Source organism: Callorhinus ursinus, unplaced genomic scaffold (genome assembly GCF_003265705.2).
Source record: "Callorhinus ursinus isolate GAN/ISIS: 27379988/994484 unplaced genomic scaffold, GSC_fseal_2.0 scaffold1, whole genome shotgun sequence".
Taxonomy (NCBI): Eukaryota; Metazoa; Chordata; class Mammalia; order Carnivora; family Otariidae; genus Callorhinus; species Callorhinus ursinus.
Window position 1 is genome coordinate 102,283,598 of NW_027397063.1, and position 23,262 is coordinate 102,306,859.

A 23,262-nucleotide genomic window follows, 5' to 3' on the forward strand; every position below is an offset into this window, starting at 1 on the left:
CCCATTATCCTCTCCTCCAGAACTCACCTGGCCGCCTTTTTCTGGAGACCAAAGACTGATGATGCATGACATATTCATGTAACGAAATCCACTCACTTCAGCTGTGTTACTTTCACAGAGACACTCCAACGGGTAATGTACTGACCTGGACTTAATATGTTTTCTATCCTGTCAATATATTCCAGATATCCCTTCACTCCCAGACAATGGTGAGCTGAAACGAATTTAGAACCACTTGATTCCAGGGATTTCATTTCAAAGACTATATATACTTCATCTGAAAATGACTCTGAAACTTAACATCTTAAAAAAGAGAGAGAGAGAGAGAGAGAGAGAGAAAGAAAAGAGCGTTTCTATTCATTATGGAATTAACATTCCAGTGCAGACTGCAAAACACAAAAAGATCTAGCTTTCGTAAGTCATCACAAAGTTAGTAGCCCAGAACACTTTAAAAGAACAGGGCCACTATATGCCCAATATGGAACAGGCACCGATTTTCTTAAAGGAACATAAGAACATACATGAAAGACATACATACAAATATATTTCAGAAGATACACAAGCAACTAGTAACAATTCCCTTGGAAGTGTGTGATGTGACGGCTGGGAAACAACAGACTTTACTATCCTCTTTGAACACTGTGTGTTATGGATAAGCTACTAAAAAAAAACAATTTCATCTCACACAAGCTGTTTTTTCTTAAAATTCCATTATGCTTTAAGCAATCGACCTGCAAGATGCCCAACAAATAAAAACTCATTAAACGATGAGCCTTCTGAAACACCTTCACACCTCACCCCAACACCACTCCCCACCCCAGTTCCACAGTCACCCCTCAATCCATATGAGCAAACAAGACCCAGAACCAGAAGTCCAGGATAGAATTCCTAATTTTCTCACTTGCCCTGGATTTTCTTACCCTAATTTGTAAGCTGGAGATACCCAAATACCTGGGAAGATTTCATGGGGAGTACCCCAAATGAAAATACAGGTTTTCAGTCTGTAAACTACAAAAACTTCTAACAGATATTTTTGTTGCATAATACATTCCAAGTGTAAATGTACATGCACATACCAATAGCCATGAAGAACAAAGAACTACAATATTAATTAAACTGGGATTCCGATTAGCATTTTCTCATAGAAGATGATTAGTTATTTCAAGCAGGAATCAATACCAAAACTGACTAGAAAACAGATAAACTGCTGAGTGGCAATGGTTCTTAACAGTAAATCCAAGACTAGGTAATTCCCCAAACCAACAAAACCAGAAGAAATGACAGCAGAAAAGACCAAGCAAATACAGCACACAGATCTAGAAACCTAACTCGTTTGCTCCCAGCTTGCCAGGAAGGAAGACAATTATCTAAGACCAAGAAATACATTTGAAGATGCAATAAAAAACAAAAACTTTCCTAATTTTTACTTAAAAGGCTAGACTTCTTTAAGGCCCAGCTCATATTTCACTCCTTCAGAAAACCTTCCCTAATTTTTCATCTCCCATCATTTCCTATATGATTACAGGTAATTATGTACCGCCGATTGCTCTCTGCTTTAGGGATGCATCTTCTCTCCACAAAAAAGGCAGACAGCACAGCCCCCACTTGGTTAAAATTCTCCACAGCATCTACCCCAATGCATAAAATCTTAATAAACCTTTTTTCTTATTAAAGTGAAATATAAATTTTTTTAGTGCATTTTTCTAAGAAACTCAAAAGGATTCATGGGCAGACATTACCTTTAATTTCATCAAAAACTTAATGACCACACACACACACACACACACACACACACACACACCCACCCCACCAGGACCACTATCACACATTAGCATCCGAACTCGAAACAGGCTGTAACACTTTACTTTGGAAAAAGCTGACATAGGTTTGCACAGAGCAAGGATAAGTAATGCAGTTACACTGCAGCATATTAAACTTGATTAGAACTTTTTAAAGTAAACATAAATTCAAAAATTAAAAATAGTTTAATGTTAAATGAAACTGTTAAAGATAAATTGGAAATAAGAATATAAACTCCAGAAGCGCCTGGATGGCTCAGTCGTTAAGCATCTGCCTTCGGCTCAGGTCATGATCCCAGGGTCCTGGAATCAAGACCCACGAAGGGCTCCCTGCTTGGCAGGAAGCCTGCTTCTCCCTCTCCCACTCCCCCTGCTTGTGTTCTCTCTCTCGCTGTGTCTCTTTCTGTCAAATAAATAAATAAAATCTTTAAAAAAGAAAAAATATATAAACTCCAATACGTATGCACAACATACACAGATATGTATGTCTCCATCCATCCACTGACAGAGCTTAGATGCCATACATCCTAGTACCGATGAGCACCTTCAGCATCCAGATCTTGCTTTCTAAATACTGTTTCCCCATTAGAAAGAAGTACAGCTCCTTAGAGAAATAACTATCTGCAGATCTGAGGCAGAAAAAGTATAAGATAAGCCTGGGACGTCTTTTTGTGCCAAAAAACAAGATAGTGTTCTAAGACAAAAAGGTGTCATGTCAAAAAAGGATACAAAAAGCTTGAAACTTCTTCTACTGGCCAAATTTTTGGACAATCTGAACACTAAAATGAAGAATGAGTGTAATTAGCTGTAAAATACTGAACGAATAAAAATCCATGAGCCCATCACAATGACCAAAGATAATTTTTTTAAATAAGAAAAAAAAATACAGAAACTCATTTACCACCACTAACCATATAATTACAGCAATTCTTACTCTGAAGATTGATAGTCAAAGGAAAGGAATTTAACATTTACTCTGCTTCTTTTATAAAGAATTACAATTTATCACAGTTGATGAGAGAAAGCTCATTTTTATGTGAGAATGCCAACATCTAGCCGTCCCCCCAAAAAATGATTTGGGGCTTGATTCATCAATAGATGTTAACACTTTTAGGTGAATTACTGGGGAAGAGGAGAGTGGCAGGTGCCAAAGTCATAGCCCACAGGCCCCAATCCTTGCAGTACAGAATTTTTTATCCAGGTAGCCAGAGCTACCCCACCAATTAAAACCTACTTTTCAGGCCTATGTATAGCATAAATTTAAATTACACTTATACAAGCACTTCTGTCCAATCTTCAGGGTTATTGTCACAGTAAGCAAAGCAGATAGCTCTTTTATGACAAATGAGATACGAGGAACACTGTAAAGATGTGGAGGCAATCTTGACTTGAAACTAAAAGCTTGTCCCTAGAGTCAAAAAAGTTAGTACTGCAGTCTTCAGGGACCCAAAGTGAAAGTAAGCTGGTTGGCTTAGATAAGAAACCAGACTGTCAATTATGTATTCAGCAGGGCTTATTTTTGCAGCCCGAATGTGAGTATGTCACAAATTAATTACCCAGTGTGCAAGAAGGGTAGCTACTTCTTCCCTGTGTTGTGGGGGCAATCAGGATAGTGGTTCCGAGAGGACAGTCAACCAAGAAAATTCTCTCCTCCATCACAAATGCCTGACCCAGCAAAACCTCAGGGGTACAGGGGAAACAACTGGGGGTAAACAGAGCAGCTCCCTGGGGAGTTTAACCACGAAGCATTTTAAGCTTCTTCTAATCTATCTGTAGCCCCCAAAAAGCCTTCATGCCCATGATATGTCTTGTCACTTTTCACCATATTGAACACCCAACAATTCCTAGCCAAAATTAGAGCTGTTCCTCTTGCAAGCAATTTCATCTTTCTCCAGTTTCTACAGCACCCTGGACTTTGCTATGCTCGGCCTGTACCCCATGGCACCTATAAGAATAAGGGTTCTGATTCCTCTGATGCTGCCCACAACCCTGACATCCTGCAGCCTGTTCCCTGCCAGCACCTTTCTTCCCAGCGATGCTTCTTGCCTCCAAGGGGCCCAGACCCACACCACCACTTCCCCCTAGCAACCACCACATCACAGCAAGGAGGAAAGACCAAATACCTAGTGAGTCCAGCTTCATCTGTACTGGCAGTTACTTTTTTTTTTTTTTTTTTTTTTAAGATTTGAGAGAGAAAGAATGCTTGAGCACGGGGTGGGAGGGGCAGAGGGAGAGAAAGTCTCAAGCAGACTCTGCTGAGCACAGAGCCCGATCTCTCGATCCAAGCTGAAACCAAGAGTCGGATGCTCCACCAAGTACACCCCCCAGGAGCCCCAACAGTTACTTAACTTCTAAGGCTCAGGTCTCTCGTATATAAAATGGAGTAACAGAACCCACAGAGCAAGCTTATTATGATTACAGATAGTGTCTGTAAACTTCTCAGCACAATACACATATAACTAATAAATACTGGCTAGTTATGATGTAATAAATACTGGCTAGCAATTGTAGGAACTAGTCAGAGTCTACATTTACTGCCCATTTACTATGTGGTGCCAGGAACTGTTTTAAATCCTTTAGAAACCTGACTCATTTCATCCCTAGAAAGTACTGCCAATTATAATTATCCCCATGTTATAGACAAGAAACTTAGGATAAGTGTTATAACAATAATAGTACTAAGAAGTCCTTTCCTGGCTGCTCACCATCCCCCAGACAGAACTCATGGACCCCTTAGCACACAAGGCTCCTCACAGCCTTTTATCACCACCCCACCGATAACTAATGCATCAGATGAGAAAAATCCTGGCAGTTCCACAAGTCTAACTCTTCGATGACCCTGTTTCTCTGCAGACACCATCTTTTCGCCAGAAGTGCCCTTCCCTACACAACATCCCCCAACTCTGTCAAAACATTTCTTTCAAAACGGTATTCAAACGTCACTTGCTCTGTGGAGCTCCATGGGCTTCCTGTCCTTGGGACTCCGTCCGCAGTTAATTCATTTCACGATTAGCTCTTCCTTCCTTTTCCGATACTTGGGATTGTTTGGCTATATGCCTCACCCCAAGCATGAACACCCAGAGGGCAGTGACTACATTCTGTCTGTCCCCACTGACCAGCAGTGTCTAGCACAGGCTTCCAAACCTACTTTGGACATGTATGCTGAGGGGCTTTGTGCACCCACCTGCACATCGATGCCCTCATCTGTGAAATGGGAATATAGTATCTCTCTCACAGAGTATCTGAATAAATCAGAAAATAAAACATACAAGGAATCTAGGAAACGGTTACTAAGAAATGGGAGATGTGGTATCACGGTACACCACAGGAATCCTGGGAGACGTGGGGAGGAATGGACTGTTCTCACACAAGCCAACAGGAAACCCAGCTATGGGGTCCAACAGTAAAGGGATGAGGTATGCCCATGGCTGAAAAGCTCCCTCAAGTAACAGAGATCACGTTCACAGCACACATCCAGAGCTGATTCAATCTAAGCCTGGAAGAAGCACCATGTTCCTGTGCCCTACAGTGAGGGGCATTCCAGAATTGCTCAAGAAATGCGAACAGCTACCGTGACAGCAAACATGGTAGGAAGCTCCACAGTTATAATCAGTTGGCTTAGCAACAACAGGACTTCTCACAGGGAACATTCCTACAAATAAATGTACAAAGTCTGCGTTATTTACTCTACAGTCGTATCTCCTAATCTGTTTAAACACTTTCCTTCATTTCCTAACTCTAAGTTTTACTTTTTTAAGTATTAGCTAGCCCATTTTAAAAGCTTTTCTCTGGGGAGATCAAAATATCTTAAGACAACTAAACAACCTTGTTTTAAAAACAAAACTTCACTCAACTCTAAAATACATCTGAAACCCACTACACGTTATATGTGTGGGGTTCTTTCCCTTGAGTCTGTAACACTCACCTATTGGATAGCATTTTCCAAACATCCTCTCTACCTATAACACCTTATTTTTGGGGTCTCATAAGGACTGAGAATTATAACCCCTTCCTCTCAGCTGCCCTAATTTCACCTCTACTTTAAAATCTCTGCCCTGGTGTTACAATTTGTTCAAGGCAAGTATTTCTTTACCTGCCTTGAAATGACACAGGAAACCTCACCTAGAAACCTAAGGCCTCTCTCACTTTTCTCACTTTGGGGTACACACTTCACTGGGGAGGTCTTTGCCTGCTCCAAGCTCCCCAGGGCAGCAACCCATTTAATCCACAGTTTAGATCTGTAACTGTCTGGATGACAGTGACAATCTCTGTGTTGCTACATTTAAAGAATTTACACAACGGGGCCTGCTCCCTTGTTGCTGTTAGCCCACTTAACTTTAGGAAAAACTCTCTTCAATAAAATCAAACAGCAGTGCTTTATAGCTCTGTTCCAACATTGAATGTGGGAACTGAAAATAAAACATATGTTTCTATTACAAAGGAATAAAGACCATTTCTACCAAAAACACTTTACCGGTCCTAGGAACAATCATTAAGACTACAGAAGTCATAAAACCACTGCCAGGAAAAGGTGACACTTGATAGTCAATCTTGCCCCAAATGTGCTGAATGATTCTTTTCACCATCAAAGCCAGAACATAGAACCTATTACTGCAAGTTAATCTTCTGAAGTGTATGCAATTTAATCCAATTCAACACATATATATGTGTGTGTGTGTGTGTGTGTGTGTGTGTGTAGTTGCTTGGCTGTATAGCTTGCTTGGAGTGTGAAACTTGCTACCTTATGGCTAGGTCTACACAGCCAAATGCTTCCAAATGCACTGTATAATTTGCTTAAAGAAGCTGAAGAAAGTGCTGAAGACAAAGCAGAGAGTGAGAGGTATCAGGTGTAACAGGGTGATAGAAAACCAAGATCAGATCACTGAAACCATGCACTCTCTGCAGATAGTAAAAACAGTACACTACATGTGCATTCTAAAACACATGTAAGAATACAAAAAAATGAATTAGATATCTACATAAATTAGCTACAAAGGGTAAAACAGTGACTTTGTAGTGAAGAAACGGGGGAGACACCACCTTACCCAAAAGATCTAGGTTATCACCACCCAGTATTGGGACAATGTAATATGATGTCCTGAGAGGCTACAGCATCGCTTCCACGGCATTCCTACCAAAAGTACATAACCTGAATCTAGTCATGAGGAAATGAACAAAAGCAAGCCAAGAGACATCTTACGAAATAGCTGGTCTATCCCCTCTAAAAATATCAAGAAAAACAAAGGCCAAAGAACTGTTCCTCATTAAAAGAAGACTAAAAAGACATGAAATTCAAGGCGACATGGACTGGACTGGACTGGATCAAGGCTGAGGAGACCGCTGTCTGGAGAGACTAAGGATTCTGCTTTAAGTCAACGGTCACTTAGTAGCAGAGCCGGGATGAGTAAAGCCCAAGCTCTTTCTGATTTGCTAGACCTAAGAGGTTAGGGGCCAAGTCCCAAAATTCATGCATTTTTTAAAATATTTTTATTTTTAGCTTTAAGCATTTTTTAGGTCAAAGTTTTTATACTCTACCATGAAAAATGGTATATTAGGCACTTGATCTTCTTGGATTTGACATTCACACTTAGAAATACACATGAATAGAGGCACTTGGGCGGCTCAGTCAGTTAAGCGACCAACTCTTGCTTTCGGCTCAGGTCATGATCCCAGGGTCATGGAATCAAGCCCTGCATCGGGCTCCACACGGGTTATGGAGCCTGCTTAGTATTCTCTCTCCCCCTCTGTACCCACTCCACCCCCCAGTTGTGCTCTCTCTTATTAAAAAAAAAAAAAAAAGAAAAAAGAAAAAAACACATGGATAATCATAAAGACCAATGAGCTGTAATACTCTATAAACAGTCAAAAAACAGATTCACCTGTGTTATGTGTCTTATGAAAGAAAACACAGCTAGTAGATGAACTTAATCAACCATCTGTCATGGTTGTGCAAATAATAAAAATCTTAGCTCTGGGGGAAATGTAGAAAATAATTCCCCCTCCCAACCGACTGGTTACACTAGTAAAAAAATTAATGGTAAAAGTAATGAATGCAGGAAGTCTCCGATGTTCTAACCTCAAAACTGGAGCTAGGCTTCCTTCCATTTGGTAGAGGAAATCATATGGTTCTGGTGATACATTCCTATCTGAGATTCCTAAAAACTCTATCTACATGTTCTTTGCAAATGATGAGGGTCTATCAGACTTTTATTTGTCCTAAAATTATATTTCATTGGGCAGAATCATTCCTGTATGATCACCTTTTCCCCTTTCTTATAACAGTTAAAATCAGATTAAACTGAACATCAGGGAAAACACTGACAGAACAAGTTACAAAACCATGAAAAGAACCTAAGAAAAGGAAGAGTAGTCTATATAGTTGGTGATGCTACAAGTTTCAAGGATTATGAACTGGGACAAATACACACACGCTTCAGGCCTCATTATTCATTTATCTTAAAAATTACTGACCACCTCTGTATGCCGGGTACTCTCCTAGGAGATTTAGTACGGAACAAATCTGACAAAGTTTCTCACGGAGAAATGTTATAGTCGGGAGTAAGTGTACATTAAGTAACCAAAAAATTAACTTAAGATATAACATGGTAGGTGGTACTAAGAGTTATGAAGAATAATAAGACAGGACAAGACGACAGAGCGACAGAGAGGACATTTTGGCTGGCGTGATCTGAGAAGGCTTCTCGTAGGAAGTGCCATCTGAGCTAACACACAGTGCGTGGAGGCGGCAGGCTCAAGGCTGGAAGGAGAGGCCGCCATGTGTGCCGACTGCTCGTGCTGGTGGAGGCACGCATCTGAGTGAGGCGCAGCTGCCAGGTGAGGATTCAGCATAAGAGTGTGGCATGAGTTAGGTTCTAGCAGGAGCATGCTGGCTACAGAGCAGGAAGCTCTCATTAGAGAAGAACAAAAACAAGATCAGCTAGAGGCCGGTCCAACAGCACGGGCAAAGGTGGAGGTGGTGGTTCAAACCAGAGGACTAGCAGCAGCGGGAGGAGGAAGACATTCTCGGATTGGGATTCGATTTTCAAAGTAAAGCTGACAGGATTGCTGAGGAGCTGAATGTAGAATTTTGAGAGAAAGATAAAAGGCTAGAATGGCAATAGGGCTTCTACCCTTAGCCTCCCAGTGACTACATATAACATTTAGTAAGAAGACTGAAGAAAGAAGAAGGAAGGTTAGGGATGGCGAGAAATCAAGACTTTGGTTGTATATACTAGGTTTCAGATGCCCATTAGTCATCAAAGTAGAGGTAGCTAGTATAAGCAACTAGACATCCAGACCCCGGAGAGAAGTATTAACAGACGCTCTAGCTCGCTCACCCATGCTTGCTCTCTTGCACTCTCGAGGCATGGGCATGCACGCGCACGCTCTCTGTCTCTCCATACATCTATCTATCTATAGATAGATAGATAGATGGATGGATAGATAGATGTATGTGAATCACATATATGTGTTTTTGCGTATGAATGAAGAAAAGTTCAAGAAGGAAAATATGAAGAAGAGTGAAGAGAAACTTGACCATTTACTGTATCTATTTTGGCACTATTTGCAAATATTTTAATAAGAATGTAGAACTTCTGCAATTTAAAAAGGGGGCATTTCTTTTGTCTCCCCCTATAAAAAAATAAGCTGGTGAAAACAATCCGAAGTATAGAGTTAACAAGACTGCTACCAAAACAGCACTCAGAGATAACCACTGTTCACTTTGTAGATACTTTTCCCTATACATTTAAATATATACACAATACAGTTTTGTTCTGTTTTGAAGTACAGTTCACCTTTGTTTTAGCAAACCTGAACTCAAAAAGTGGCAGCCATGGAGTCCAGCCATGTTTTCAGTTTTGTTTTGATTAACTTTCCATGCTTCTAGAGTAGGCTCCACTGACCAGTTCACCAGGACCACCTACCACTCCCAGCCACCTCACAGCCTGACTCACTTATTTAGGAGACGCTGCCTGGTATCTGAGGACATTTGCACTTTCTGCCCTGCTTCTCAGAGCCTTATAGCTGGGGTCTCCCTTATGAAATCATAAGCATGTTTCCATTTCATAAAGAATTATTTGTAAACCTAATCTTTAAGTGGACATCTTTACATATAATCCTCTGTGCATATTTCTAACATCTTTACATATAATCCTCTGTGCATATTTCTAATGGAGAATCCAGTCTTTTATTAAGCATGTTTTAGCACCACCTCAAGGAGTCACTGTCTAGCCACCAAAAGAGTGAAGACGGACTAAAAACAGTTTACCTTCAGTTCTTTCAACAAATACCTACCATGATCATGGGCCAGTGCATGTGGGAGGGGGGGTGAGAGACAGCACTTTTTAAAGATAATTTCAAATAGTGAAACATGCTGTGAATAAAATAAGAATATCTGAGAACATAAATGGGCAGAAGGGGGAAAAAAGGAATGTTATTTAGGCAGGTGGCTGGAGAAAACCTCCTGAGGAAATGGCCCTCGAGCCCAAGGCTCTGAGAAGAGGAGATGTGGGAATACCATACAGATGAACAGCCCAAGTACACGGAAGAAATGCAGAAGCCTTGAGAAAGGAAGGAGCGTGGTGTGTCAGAGGGGGAGAAGGAAGGCAATGTCGTCAGAACATCATAGAGAGAGCAAGGCATGGATGGCCTCGGTGGCCACAGGAAAGAATCTGGATATTTATCCTAATTGTAGTAGGAAACTATTGACAAGTTATCAAGAGGGACACGATGTGATCGGATTCAAGCTTAGTGATCAGCGTGGCAGTTTGGAGCCTACAATGTAAGGAGGGAAAGAACAGGGAGACCAGTTAGGAGGCCACCACTGTCTCCAGCTGAGAGGACAGTCGCATGAATCAACATTTCAGAAGGTATGGCGGTGAGAAGTGTTTAGATGCAGGACATACTCTGGAGGTAACAGCAATATGATTTGCTGATGGAATCAGGATTCTGGGCCTGGGTGAACAAGGATCCATCTGCGTGCACACCATGAGTCACTTTTTAGCCTCCCCACGGACCTCCTCAGTACTCACCTCGCCAGGCTATGGCTAGAGCATGCGGGCAACAATTCCTTGTACAATCAATGCTGAAATATAAAATGTATTGTACTGTCTCACTTACCCAAATTAGGATCAGTAGCCTGACGTTTCTTAATTTTAGCTTCAGAAATAGCAGAATAATAGGCACAGGTCATCTTGATCAGCCACGTTGCTCGAACCATTGGCACTGAATATTTAGCTAAATATGCAAAAACATCTTCTTTTTTACTAAGGATTGGAACCTAAAAAGAAATAACATATTTATAAAAATCACATATTATTTTCATCATGAGGTCAACCTACAGAAAGGGAAAGCAAAAGAAAGACATTCAGTCCCTGCTGCCTCTAAGAAAGTATATGCTCGATGGATTTTCAAATAGTACATTCAGCTTAAAAACCAAAAACTTTAAGCAAATTTTCATTAAAAGAATCAAAACTATGTTTAGCACACTGACAACAGTTTTATCAGTTGTGCTCTCTTATTTATAAAAAAACAAATTACTTTCAAATTCTCAGATGCTGAAAGCTACTCATCATATCAACAAAATAGGGAAAATAATTTCATGACAGTACTCCAAGGAGTTTATCTCAAAATTGGAAGGGATGGTCAAGTGAAAAACGGTCCCCACACCAAATTTTATCAAAGAACACTTTTTTATATAAAGCTTTCTGGCTGTAACATTCATAATAATTTCTAGAAAGCTTCTAAAGTGCCTTTAGCCCAAAATTTAAAATAGAGGCTAAAATGATGGATCAGTTAATCTGCCTAATAAACACTGAGCTAGAAATAGCTGGTTAATTAATTCACTGGTTGAAAGTAGGCACTTGAGGCAGTTCATTATTTCTTCCAGACCACGAAGATGTACTATTTAGCAAATTAGTATCCCAATGTACCACTGAATGTTTCAAAGAGTTAACCCACTCTTCTACAATTCCTCCTAAATATCCTAGGCACAGGCCAGTCATCTATATATGATCTATTCAATTTACGAATGTAGAGTACAACAGTGGACAGAGTACGTTGGCCATGATACACAGGATGGGAGCAGTAAGCACCCACCACTCCCTCTACCACCTCTGTGCTCTGGTCCTGGCCCCCAGCCTGTACAGCTAAACCCATTACTCCCAGGCTCTTCATTTATGAATGTGGTAATACCAACACAACCCTGTACACCCCACAGACTTGTCAGAAGGGTAAAAGAATTACATGTATCAAAACCAGAACAGTTTTTATTTTGTTACCAATTCCAAAGATTTCTAGGTGCCAGCTAAAGTCTGTTTCAAGCCAGGCATTTGACCCTCTCCTAAAAGGATCCTGGACACTACCACCATGGCTATCAAGAGCCCTGGTCTCTATGTGCCACACCCTAGCTTGATTTTGCGTTGGATATCAAAAGACTTCAAATCAGCTGATTGTTACAGCATGGCATTTTTCTTAGTCAAATCCTCCTTTAGACAGTGGATATTTTGTATCATTTGTATGTTGCAAATTTGACTATTCACCAGCTTGGACCCAAGTGTGATCGCAGAATTAAAAGAGAAGTGGGTTTTGTACACAGCCCTTTAAAACAAGCTATTTCACCTGGTTCTTACCAAAGAAACATTCAAGCTGCCCCAATGCTGAAGGAAAAGCTGCCTGGTTCCACACTGAGATGCAGCTGTCCATACACTGTCTTTCATGGGCAACTTAACAAACTTTTGGTCACATACAATTCCTGCCTTGGGTGCTGACTTTAAACATAACCCCGATGACAGAGGCAGCTACGCTGCACAAATACACCTAAAAGGGAGATGTAAGTCACATAGGCCAAAGCTATAAGGCTTCCTCTCTGCAGACCACAGTGATACATTTTAACAAGAAAATTTCCTGAAAATTTTGTTTACAAGGCACGTCTTTCATGGAGCACAAGACTCTGGGTTTACAGACTATCACTGAAGCCAGGGACAAGAAAAGCACAGGCTTATATATTCAGTGCAAAACCTGAGATGCTGCTTTTCACTAGAACACTAGTATGAGAGAGTTAAATTTTAGTTGTCAAGGTCAGGTTGACGCTCATTCAGATGAACCAAAAGAGTACTAGATCAAAGCCTAAAAAACAGGCAAAAGCAAAAAAGTAAATGTAGCATCTCCAAAGAAACATTACTAATAGCATCTTCTATAGATGCCCAAAGGATTTCTTTTGAACAAATGACAGGAGAAAAATAAAAACCTGAACATGTGAAATGTTTAGATGAAATAGCAAACAAAACTGAGCCATAGGTCTTACCATTAACAAGCTAAGGCATACCTCCAGCTCATTGCCCCCGAGCCCCATAAGATATGGTTTGCTCAAATCAAGGGATTTAAAATTCAGAAGAACTTATGTGAAGAAGGCTATTTAATTAAGGAAGAAGACACATATTGACGGTTATCAAATTTATAGTTTGGACCAACTCAGGAAGGAAATTATGTTTACAGTGACTGAAGTAGGACCTCCTTACAGTCACGGATCCCATTTTCAGCAAAGAAACCATCTAACTTTAACTTGTAACTGAACCTAGGCAATCACTGGACAGTGTTTTGTTTTAAGATTTTATTTTTATTTATTTGAGAGAGAGACAGCGAGAGGGGAACACAAGCAGAAGCAGGATTCCCGCGGAGCAGGGAGCCCAATGTGGGGCTCGATCCCAGGACCCTGGGATCATGACCTGAGCCAAAGACACTTAGCAACTGAGCCACCCAGGCACCCAGCTGTTTTGTTTCTAAACCAAGCTAGAGCTGCATCTAAGTAGTAAAAGAAAACTAAGACACTTAGCATGTGATGGTTTTTCATCCACAAAAGGGCTTTATCACCTTGTAGTGCCTTTCCCCTCGGATGAACATCACTGTCAATACTCTCTGTGTTCACCAAGCAGAAGTAGAGGCAAAAGGAAATTCCAGAGACCACAGTAATCAACATCACCTGAAGTGAACATGTCATACCTAGTGAACTCTTCAAGAGCCAGAAGAATATCCCTAGAGCCTATAAGTCTATTTTTCCAAATCTACCGATGACCACATGATTGAGTTAAAAGGCCCTTTACAGGCCATTATTGACCTCTCTGTGGCTAAATACTTGGGAGTGCTGTGGAGTTGTAAAATAATGGAAAACCAGGCCCAGAAACTTGACCTATTCCATACAGGAAACTATTTTGAACTCTAGAACAGAGTTGGAAGAGGGCTCAAGATTTTAGCAGGAAAATTAAGGCCCTCTGCATTAAGTCATCTCATAAACACCAGAAATTAAAGAAGTATTTGAACTTTCTAATATGAAGAACATGGCAGAGAATGCAATCTTTTACCCAGATCCAAAAGAGTTTCTGCCATCTCAAGAATATGATATGCTGAGGAGTGGAGGAGAGAAGGGAGGGACTCTTCAAGTGCCCAAGAAATGACTACTTCAAGGCACAGTCAATGGTGTTACCAAAAAAAAAAAAAAAGAAAAAGAAAAAGAAAAAAAGTTTAACTTTGCACAGAATTCATGTCAGGGCTTACCTGAGAGACACCTGACTTGGCCAGAGACAGCTCCTAATAAAGAGAAGAACAATGGCTAATACAATGCACTGTGATTCATCTCCCTCCTCAAAGATGAGCAACCACTCCACCCCTAAAGCAAGGGCATCAGGTCCTCGCCAGTATCCACTTTCAGGAAATATCCAAAAAAGGGATTCTAAAAGCTCATTTTAAAAAAGGAAAACCTAAAAAGAAAGATGTCAGAATGGCTACATGGGAACTGAAGGTCCTAATCAACACGGAGGGCATGAACTATTGGTTAGAAAGCCATGAAATATCAAAGGATGCCCTTTGACTTACGGGGCCTTCAGACACAATTTACAGGTCATCGTGGGCCCACATGGTAAATGTCCACTACTGGGAAAGAAATGCTACACGGTTCAGCCTGTGTTGAGACAGGTACAACCTGAGTAGCAAGAGGTGATTATGCTGATTGTTGTGCTTTTCAAGGATTCCAGTTGCCTTTAATCACAAGGCAACACAATGTGATGGCGGCACTAGGGCAAAAAAAAAGCCAATGGGAGCTACAGGCTATTTTCAGAGAGTTGCTTTAGAAAACAAATACAAAAAGGAGCTCTCCTTTAAGCCAGGCCTGCACCACACTAGTTAATAACACTATCAAGAACAGAAGATGGACACCCTAAAGACTAAAGGGTTTCAGGCCAGATGAGAAAGACATGTGGGATGATTTCAAAGGTGTGCAAGACAGAGATCACTGGAAGCTATAAATACACCTGTCCATTTTGTTCTGAAACTTTTTCAAAGAAGTTTTTCAAGCACACCCAGAACTGCTATCTTACTTGTTAGGAAGGAGACTTAGCTTAAAGCATTTGGATTGGTACTTTTCAAGACAAGAAAGTAACATCAAAGCAAGAATTTCCAAACGACACATTTTGGACATCCTGGCCTAAGAACACTGAAAATGTAATGGAAATAAAGTCTTATTGCCTACTCTCGATTTAAAAAACTCGTCTACCTAAAGTCCACATAGGGGTGCCTGGGTGGCTCAGTCGGTTTAAGCGTCTGCCTTCGGCTCAGGTCATGATCCCAGGGTCCTGGGATCGAGCCCCACATCGGGCTCCCTGCTCAGCGGGGAGTCTTCTCCTTCTCCCTCCCCCAGCTTGTACTTGCTCTCTCGCTCACTCTCAAATAAAATCTTAAAAAATAAATAAAGTCCACATAAACTGCTTCCTGTGTGGAATGTTTAGGTCAAGATGCACCAGGAACCACATGCCATCCAAAAAAAGGGAGAAACAGCATTATGTGCAGCACACACCTGGTAACAGTGTACCTGCCACTGAAGCTTTGAGTTTTGGAAAGAACAGGGGGAAAGCAATACACACTTGAACATTAGCTCAAACATCGTGATTTCTAGAAGACCATAATTAAAACAATGCAAGAAACACTTAATACCTTTTTTGCCAAAATAGCAAGTGGTTTATTTCCTGCTAAGTCAGAGAACCAACTATGAATTGCACTCTGGGATCGAGCAGTAACCAACCAATAATTATCTTTAGCATTAACTTGTGGTTTCTTCTTTCCGGTGTCCTGGAAAGTGTTAAGCTTTAGTTTCTCAGCTAATATGCTGCTGAAATAAGCTCCAATCTGTTGGAAACGAGAGAAAAAAAAGAAAAAGTTTGAAGACAGTATGTATGTTAGTAATGTATAGCAGTATTTTATTTTTGTTTTAGGAGAATATCTTCAAGCAGCCCATCAGAAAATAAATGGCAATTTAAGTCCTTGAAGCCAAGAGTTGTGATTTCCTTATACTAACATAATGCAAAAACTCCCACAGCACTTTTGTTCCACTGTTAACAAGTGGTTCAAGGAAAAAAGAAGAGCCTTTGAAAATGAGAAGATGAAATTAATTACATCCTGAATAAATTTCAAGAGAATGGGTTCTGCTTTACTCTTCAGCTGTACTTCTTTTTCAGACTACATACACATTTGGAGAGAATATGTTTCCTGAGAGGTGTTGCATGCAAGAGCAGAAAGTCTAGTAATCACACAGTAATCATTCTTTTTCTGGTTTCATCTTAATAGCATATATTTTTGGTAAGGAAAATTCTGTATTCACAGTGCTTTTCAAAAAAAAGAGTCTAGAAAAAATTATTTAAATGGAAAATTACAAAAGGTTCAATTAAGTATTCAACATTTTTAACTGGGCTGCCAATTAATTTCAAGAGTACAAGTATTTCAAGAGAAAGTTAGTGTTACCTGCTCTGAATGGAATAAAGTAGCAAAGGGAGTTCCTGTGAACTGTGGCATTTTCATATTAACCAAACTAAGAGGACAAAAGAGGAAGAAAGGCACAAGAAGGAAAGGGATAAATACCTAAAACTTAAGTGAATCCACAGAAAACTTGGAATTGCCAAGAATCCTATTCCATTCGCTGGTAATTGTTTAATAATATGATACAAACAACAGGTGAGGTTAGCCAACAGTGGCAACCATGATTAAAATAAAATACCTACCCTGGTGAAGCAAAATAAGAATCACCACCTTAGTTAATGATCATGAGTCAATAAACAATTAGTTCGTAGGTTGGAACACAATTGTTAGCAATTAGTCAAGTTTATCTACAAGGGTGAAAAGCTGGTACACTTTTACTTAATGTGAACTGGCATTCCTTGACCCTTGTGATTTATGGACAACAAAAAAAAGTCTATTTTGGTGTGTTAATATAATATGGTAATAAAAAATTAGAGTAATTAGAAAAAAGATCTGAGCTTTACTTTTTTTTTTAAACAAACTTCATGGTGTGTGTTTTTTTTTTTTTAAGCAAATGTTTGCAGAATGTTTAAATGGGAAATAAATGCAAAAATTTAGCAAAACCAGTTTTTGTTTAGGAACAAGCAGCCAACAGCAAATTGTTTAATTTTAAATTTCTCAATCAATATTTGGTCTTTATACCAAGAACTTAAAACCCCTACTTACACTGCCTGTTTAAATTTAAAAGGCCTCTTATTTGCAATTATGTAGGAGTATTTTAATAATAAACAAAGGTATAAAATTTTTTTAAAAAAACTAGTCAGCAATCTGTTTTACAATTATAATTTTTGTATTTAATAACAATGGAACATGTGACTGTATGTGCCATTTTACATCCTAACAAACCTCGGGAACCACTGCACACTGTAAACTAAGTCAAAATTCCCTAAAAGAGAGAAAGGGGGGGGAATCAAAACATGACCATGCACTTAATTTTATATTCATATTATTCCAAACCTAAAAAAATAAAGAGCCTCATTCCCAAGTCCCAATGCCTACCTCCAAGTAACCACGTTGGTTAGTTTCTTATGTCTTCCCAGGGTTTCTTCAGGTGAATATGCATGAACAAACACGAATATATTACTTTCTCTTTTTTACATGTATACCTCTTTGTGTACATTTAGTAAATGTCTGAGAGCCTTCCACATCTGTACACGGAAAATCGCTTTTCACTTTCACAAATGATGTACTGTGTGGGTGTACCATATTTGTATATAATCAAGCCCCTGTTAACAGACATCTGGAGTGTTTTCCCCAAACTTCTGCTATTACAAATCACATTAAAATGAATAACCTCTCCTATTTGTTATCGCATACATGTACAACTACAGATTTCAGATAAATTTCCAGAATTCAGATTGCACAATTCTGTAATTTTAATCAGCACTGTTAAATTGCCCTCCATAAGCTTCAGACCAATGTGCACTCCCTCAGACAAGGTAGGAGAGAAGTTGTTTAATTTAAAACTTGTTTCCAGGGGCGTCTGGGTGGCTCAGTTGTTAAGTATCTGCCTTTGGCTCAGGTCATGATCCCGGGGTCCTGGGATCGGGCCCCACATCAGGCTCCCTGCTCCACGGGAAGCCTGCTTCTCCCTCTCCCACTCCCCCTGCTTGTGTTCCCTCTCTCACTGTGTCTCTCTCTGTCAAATAAATAAATAAAATCTTTTAAAAATAAATAAATAAATAAAACTTGTTTCCATCCATCCAAAGCTATTTTGAAAGTAATTCATTTTATCAGAAAATGGAAAAAAGTTTAGGGACTACACTATAGTTCATGTATTCCATATTCATAAGCTCAAATTCCCTTCAGAAGGTTTGAATCCTTGAGTAAATCTCACAGGAAGGGTTGGCAAAAGCAGAAGCTGTAATGGGTGTTATTTCCATTTATTCAGTTATTTAAATTGACATAAAACTTGATACAACAGAATAACTTGGCAGTTCATATCAAGAGACACAGCATTCATACTTTCTGTTATGGGCTGAATTGTGTTCCCCCAAAATTCGGATGTTGAAGCCCTAATCCCCAATGTGACTGTATTTGGAGACAAGGCCTTTAAAGAGGTCAAATGAGGTCAAAAGGGCGGGGCTTAATCCAATGGACTGGTGTCCTTATAAGAAGAAACAGAATACACGCACATAGAGGAAAGACTGTGTAAGGACAGAGTGAGAGGCCAGCCTCGTGCAAGCCAAGGAGACAGCCCTCAGAAGAAACCAGACCTATTGACGCCTTGATCTTGGACTACCAGCCTCCTCGACTGTGAGAAAATAAATTGTTTCTCAGAAAATTAAATTCCTGTTGTTTAAGCCACCCAGTTTGTGGTATTTTGTTATGGCGGCCCAAACAGACTAAGACACCTTCTACCCAAGTAAATACGCTTCTGGAAATTTATCCAAAAGAACAAAAGCTGTATGTTCAAATACGACTACAGCCTCTTCATAAATAACCATAAGAAATTAGCAACCGGCTAATTATTATATACTAGGTCATTATAGCATGTAAATGATAAAATGTTATCTGTCCATTAATAATTATTAATATGAATACTTCAGCCTCAAGGAAAAGTGCATACAAAATAATGTTACCTTTTAAAAAAAAAAAAATAAGACAAAAAAGTTCTGAAGATGGTGGTGATGGTAACACACCAATGTAAATGCATTAAATGCCAAAGAACTGTACATTTTAAAATGTTAAGGGGCGCCTGGGTGGCTCAGTCAGTTCAGCATCTGACTCTTGATCTCAGCTCAGGTCTTCATCTCAGGGTCATGAGTTCAAGTCTTGTGTTAGGCTCCAATAAGTAAAATAAAATAAAATAAAAATGGTAAAACGGTAAATTTTATGTTATGTATATTTTACCACAATTTACAAAAAGAAAACCAATTACAACATATATGTAATTGTGGTTGTGATGCTAAAAAGTATACAAAAACTGGTGGGCACCTGGGTGGCTCAGTTGTTAAGCGTCTGCCTTCAGCTCAGGTCATGATCCCAGGGTCCTGGGATCGAGCCCCACATCGGGCTCCCCGCTCAGCGGGAAGCCTGCTTCTCCCTCTCCCACTTCCCCTGCTTGTGTTCCCTCTCTCGCTCTGTCTCTCTCTGTCAAATAAATAAAATCTTTAAAAAAAAAAAAGTACACGAAGACTGGAAAAAGACAAAACTAAAAACACTGTGTTTGGTTATGGGGTTATCTGTAGAAAATGCTGTTTCCTTTCACATTGTTCACATATTGCAGTTGATTAGCAAATTATCAAGTACATTTGTGTACATGTGCACACACAGATCTTAAATGACACACAAATCCCTGACAATGGTTAGCTCTGGGGAAGGGGAAGGAAGTATATTTGTATGTTTGATTTCATTTGTATAATGCTTTCAATTTAATAAAAATACTTCAAACTCAGAAAATAAAAATAACTCAAGAAGGATGAGAAAATCAAACCTTAAAAGAATATAAACAAGCAAATAATTCTACCTATAATTATTAACATAACCACACAGAGAAAGAGATTCAAGAAAATTTTTAACACAACATTCTGACTATATACCCTTAATGAACATTAGTCTAAGGACAAAAAGTATAATAGGAAAATTATAAATTTTCCACAGTAATTTTGTTGTTGGAGTAGCATTACTATAGTTTATTCTGGAACTTTTTAACGTGTATTTTAAAAAAGAGTAAATAAATAGATATATTGAATTTACTAAAAGCCAGGGTTCTCACTTTGGGAGAAATGAGATAAAAAGATGGAACAGAAAAGAGAAAAAACCCTGTGGTATTGGGTAAGAACTGGCAGATGGATGCAAGGAAAGAAGCAAAAGGAGAGAAGACAAGAGAAGAGAAAAAACAAATCTATGTTGTTTCCCATCTCTGTCCACTGAAAGGACCTAGAAGTTATGATACTCTAGTCGCAATGAGCATGCCAAGCATCCAGATCTGGGCTGGTGCACAGAAAGAACATGAATCTGAATATGTTATTTTATCAAAGGTAAGGAAGTGCTCAAAGAATGATGGGGATGTCGAAAGCACCCAAGAAATAGGTTAAAGGCACCCCCTGGCCAAGTGAGAGACAATTTAAACATCAAAAAGAGAAAAGATGATACATCAAATTTTAAAGAGTCCTGGAGTTCAAAGCGATACTAAAAAATGGGATGTCAGGGCACCTGGCTGGCTCAGTGGGTGGAGCATCCAACTCTTGATCTCAGGGTCCTGAGCTCAAGCCCCACACTGGGTGTGGAGATTACTTTAAAAAAAGAAAAATGGAGTTTTTGGGGTACCTGGATGGCTCAGTCGGTAAAGCATGCAACCCTTAACCTCAGGGTGGTGAGTTCAAGCCCCACATTGGGCATGGAGCCTACTTAAAACAATAATAAAAAATAAAATAAATTTTAAAATGAGGTGTCCCTTTACAAAAGAATGCCATCTAATAAATGTATGAGAAATGACAACTGGAAAACCAGCATTCTGCAACCACCAGCAAAATAACTCATTCAGCAAGCATTATCAACTGATGATACAATCACAAGATAAGACTGTATTGAAGAATAGCATATTCATTTGGTCTCAAAGTATCACCCTGGAGGGATTACTACAAGGAAAAGATAACTTCCTTTACAATGTAAAGTGACAGCAGACACTACCTTCCGATCATCAAACGTAGTATAAACAATAACAGGGCAAACTGGCACTGCATGTCTTCTGATATGCAATGTAGTCTTCTTGCCAAAAATATTTAACCTGAACCTTGTCAGGAAAAAAACAATCAGACAAATCTAGAATGTAGGACTAGAATATAAGAAAATAACTGGGAACACCTGGGTCCCTCAGTCGGTTGAGCATCTGCCTTCAGCTTGGGTCATGATCCCAGGATCCTGAGATCAAGCCCCGCATCAGGCTCCCTGCTTCTCCCTCTCCCTCTGCTCCTTGCCCACTTGTACTCTCTTACTCTCTCCCTCTCTCAAATAAATAAAATCTTAAAAAAAAAAAAAAAAAAAAAGGCGTAACTGGACAGCAGCTCTGAAAGCCCTCCCTCTCCCAAAAATAACAACATGAGCAAAGGCGGAGAGCAGTACTGTGCTGGATTACAATAGACGAAAGAGACAAGACACCCAAATGCAATGCATGATCCCTGATTGGGTCCTAGGGCAGGACATTATACAAGGTATTCTGGGGAATTCTGAATATGGATTGTGGTTTTAAATAACACTAATTTATCAACATTCACACACACTTTTCAGGGTGTCACACACTTTTTCAGAAGTTTTAGGAAATAGACAATTTGCATTACCTTTGATGGGTTAATTACAATATTTCTGGCTGAGCCATGTTCATCTCCAGTAAAGGCTGGCTGATTGTTGAAGCCTTGCTTTACATTCACAGCAGTAAGTTCATCCTGTTCAAGAAAAGGTATCAATTAATCAGAAAGATTATAAAAGCTCTAACTTTACCCAGCATACTACAGCCTCAGTAATGACCGACTATGCTATACTCTGTAGAACTGTTGGAACACACACCAAAGAGAGAGCAGAAATTGAATATTTAAAACCAATACACAGGGACGCCTGAGTGACTCAGTCGGTTAAACCTCTGCCTCTGCTCAGGTCATGATCCCAGGGTCCTGGGATCAAGTTCCACATCAGGCTCTTTGCTCAGCAGGGAGCCTGCTTCTTCTCCCTCTGCTTGGCGCTCCCCCTGCTTGTGCACACACGCTCTCTCCCTCTCTCTGACAAATAAAATCTTAAATAAGTAAATAAACACACAAAACCAATACACAAATGTACAGAGATAAAAATAAATGTGGCAAAATATTAACTGTTAAATATAGAGTATGTGGGTGCTCATTATACTATGCTCTCAATTATTCTGTAAGTTTACAAATTTTTAACTAATAAGTCGGGAAAAGAAAAAATGAGCAAAAATCCCCCCCACACGCAGAAACGTAAAGTCATAGAATTTGTACACTAGAATTGTTTCTAAAGACCCCATAGTTGGGCTCTCCCTTCCCTGCCAGCCCCTATACACATCTCTATTTTATTTATGTTCAGGAAAAATGGCTCACTCCACTTTAAGTTCTGTTAAGGACAGAAACAACGGGTTCATAGGCACAAGCTTTGTGATTACCACAATACCATGACCAGCAGCATCTGAAGGGAAATTTAGGGCTTGCAAAATTCTTTCATACATCTTGGGTCACTTGATCTTTACCAAATTATAAGGTAAATGGTAAGCATGTATCTTCACACCCATTGACAGATAAGAAGAATGAGGCTCACTAAGCTAGTGCAGTAACTGGACAGAGCCAGCACTGAAATACTGTCTTCTCAACCCATGACTAGGAAGAGAAATTTCCATGACTCCATGCCACCAAAGTACAAATGCCATATGAAAATGTAGTCTAAAAATACATAGCTACAACTCATACTCTCCTTAAAAACATCTCCTACTGGATACAGAACTTTTCTTCCCAAGGTCACAACACATTAGAAATAGCCCAAGGCTAAAAAAAAAAAAAAAAAGACTTTGCCCTGTCCAAATCATTCAGCTATGGAACCAAATCACAGTTCTTAAAATACAGACTTGAAAGAATAAAAGGGAAAGGTTTGAGTAAATGAAGCTACCTTCTGCTCC

General features: G+C 39.6%; 1 protein-coding gene across 3 annotated transcripts in view; it reads right to left on the reverse strand.

The window, feature by feature from the left end:
* Positions 1 to 23,262, reverse strand: part of MED12L (mediator complex subunit 12L) — a 317,920-nt gene that overhangs the window by 263,712 nt on the left and 30,946 nt on the right. For 2 of the 3 annotated variants that reach the window (XM_073898549.1, XM_073898551.1), the window contains exons 3-5: positions 21,923 to 22,027; positions 15,783 to 15,974; positions 10,920 to 11,079 (exon numbers count right to left, since the gene is read on the reverse strand). In XM_073898549.1, coding sequence (XP_073754650.1) covers positions 10,920 to 11,079; positions 15,783 to 15,974; positions 21,923 to 22,027 — 457 coding nt within the window. Of the gene's footprint in view, positions 1 to 10,919; positions 11,080 to 14,351; positions 14,385 to 15,782; positions 15,975 to 21,922; positions 22,028 to 23,262 lie in introns of all 3 variants that reach the window. The other variant, XM_073898547.1, reaches the window with a different exon arrangement.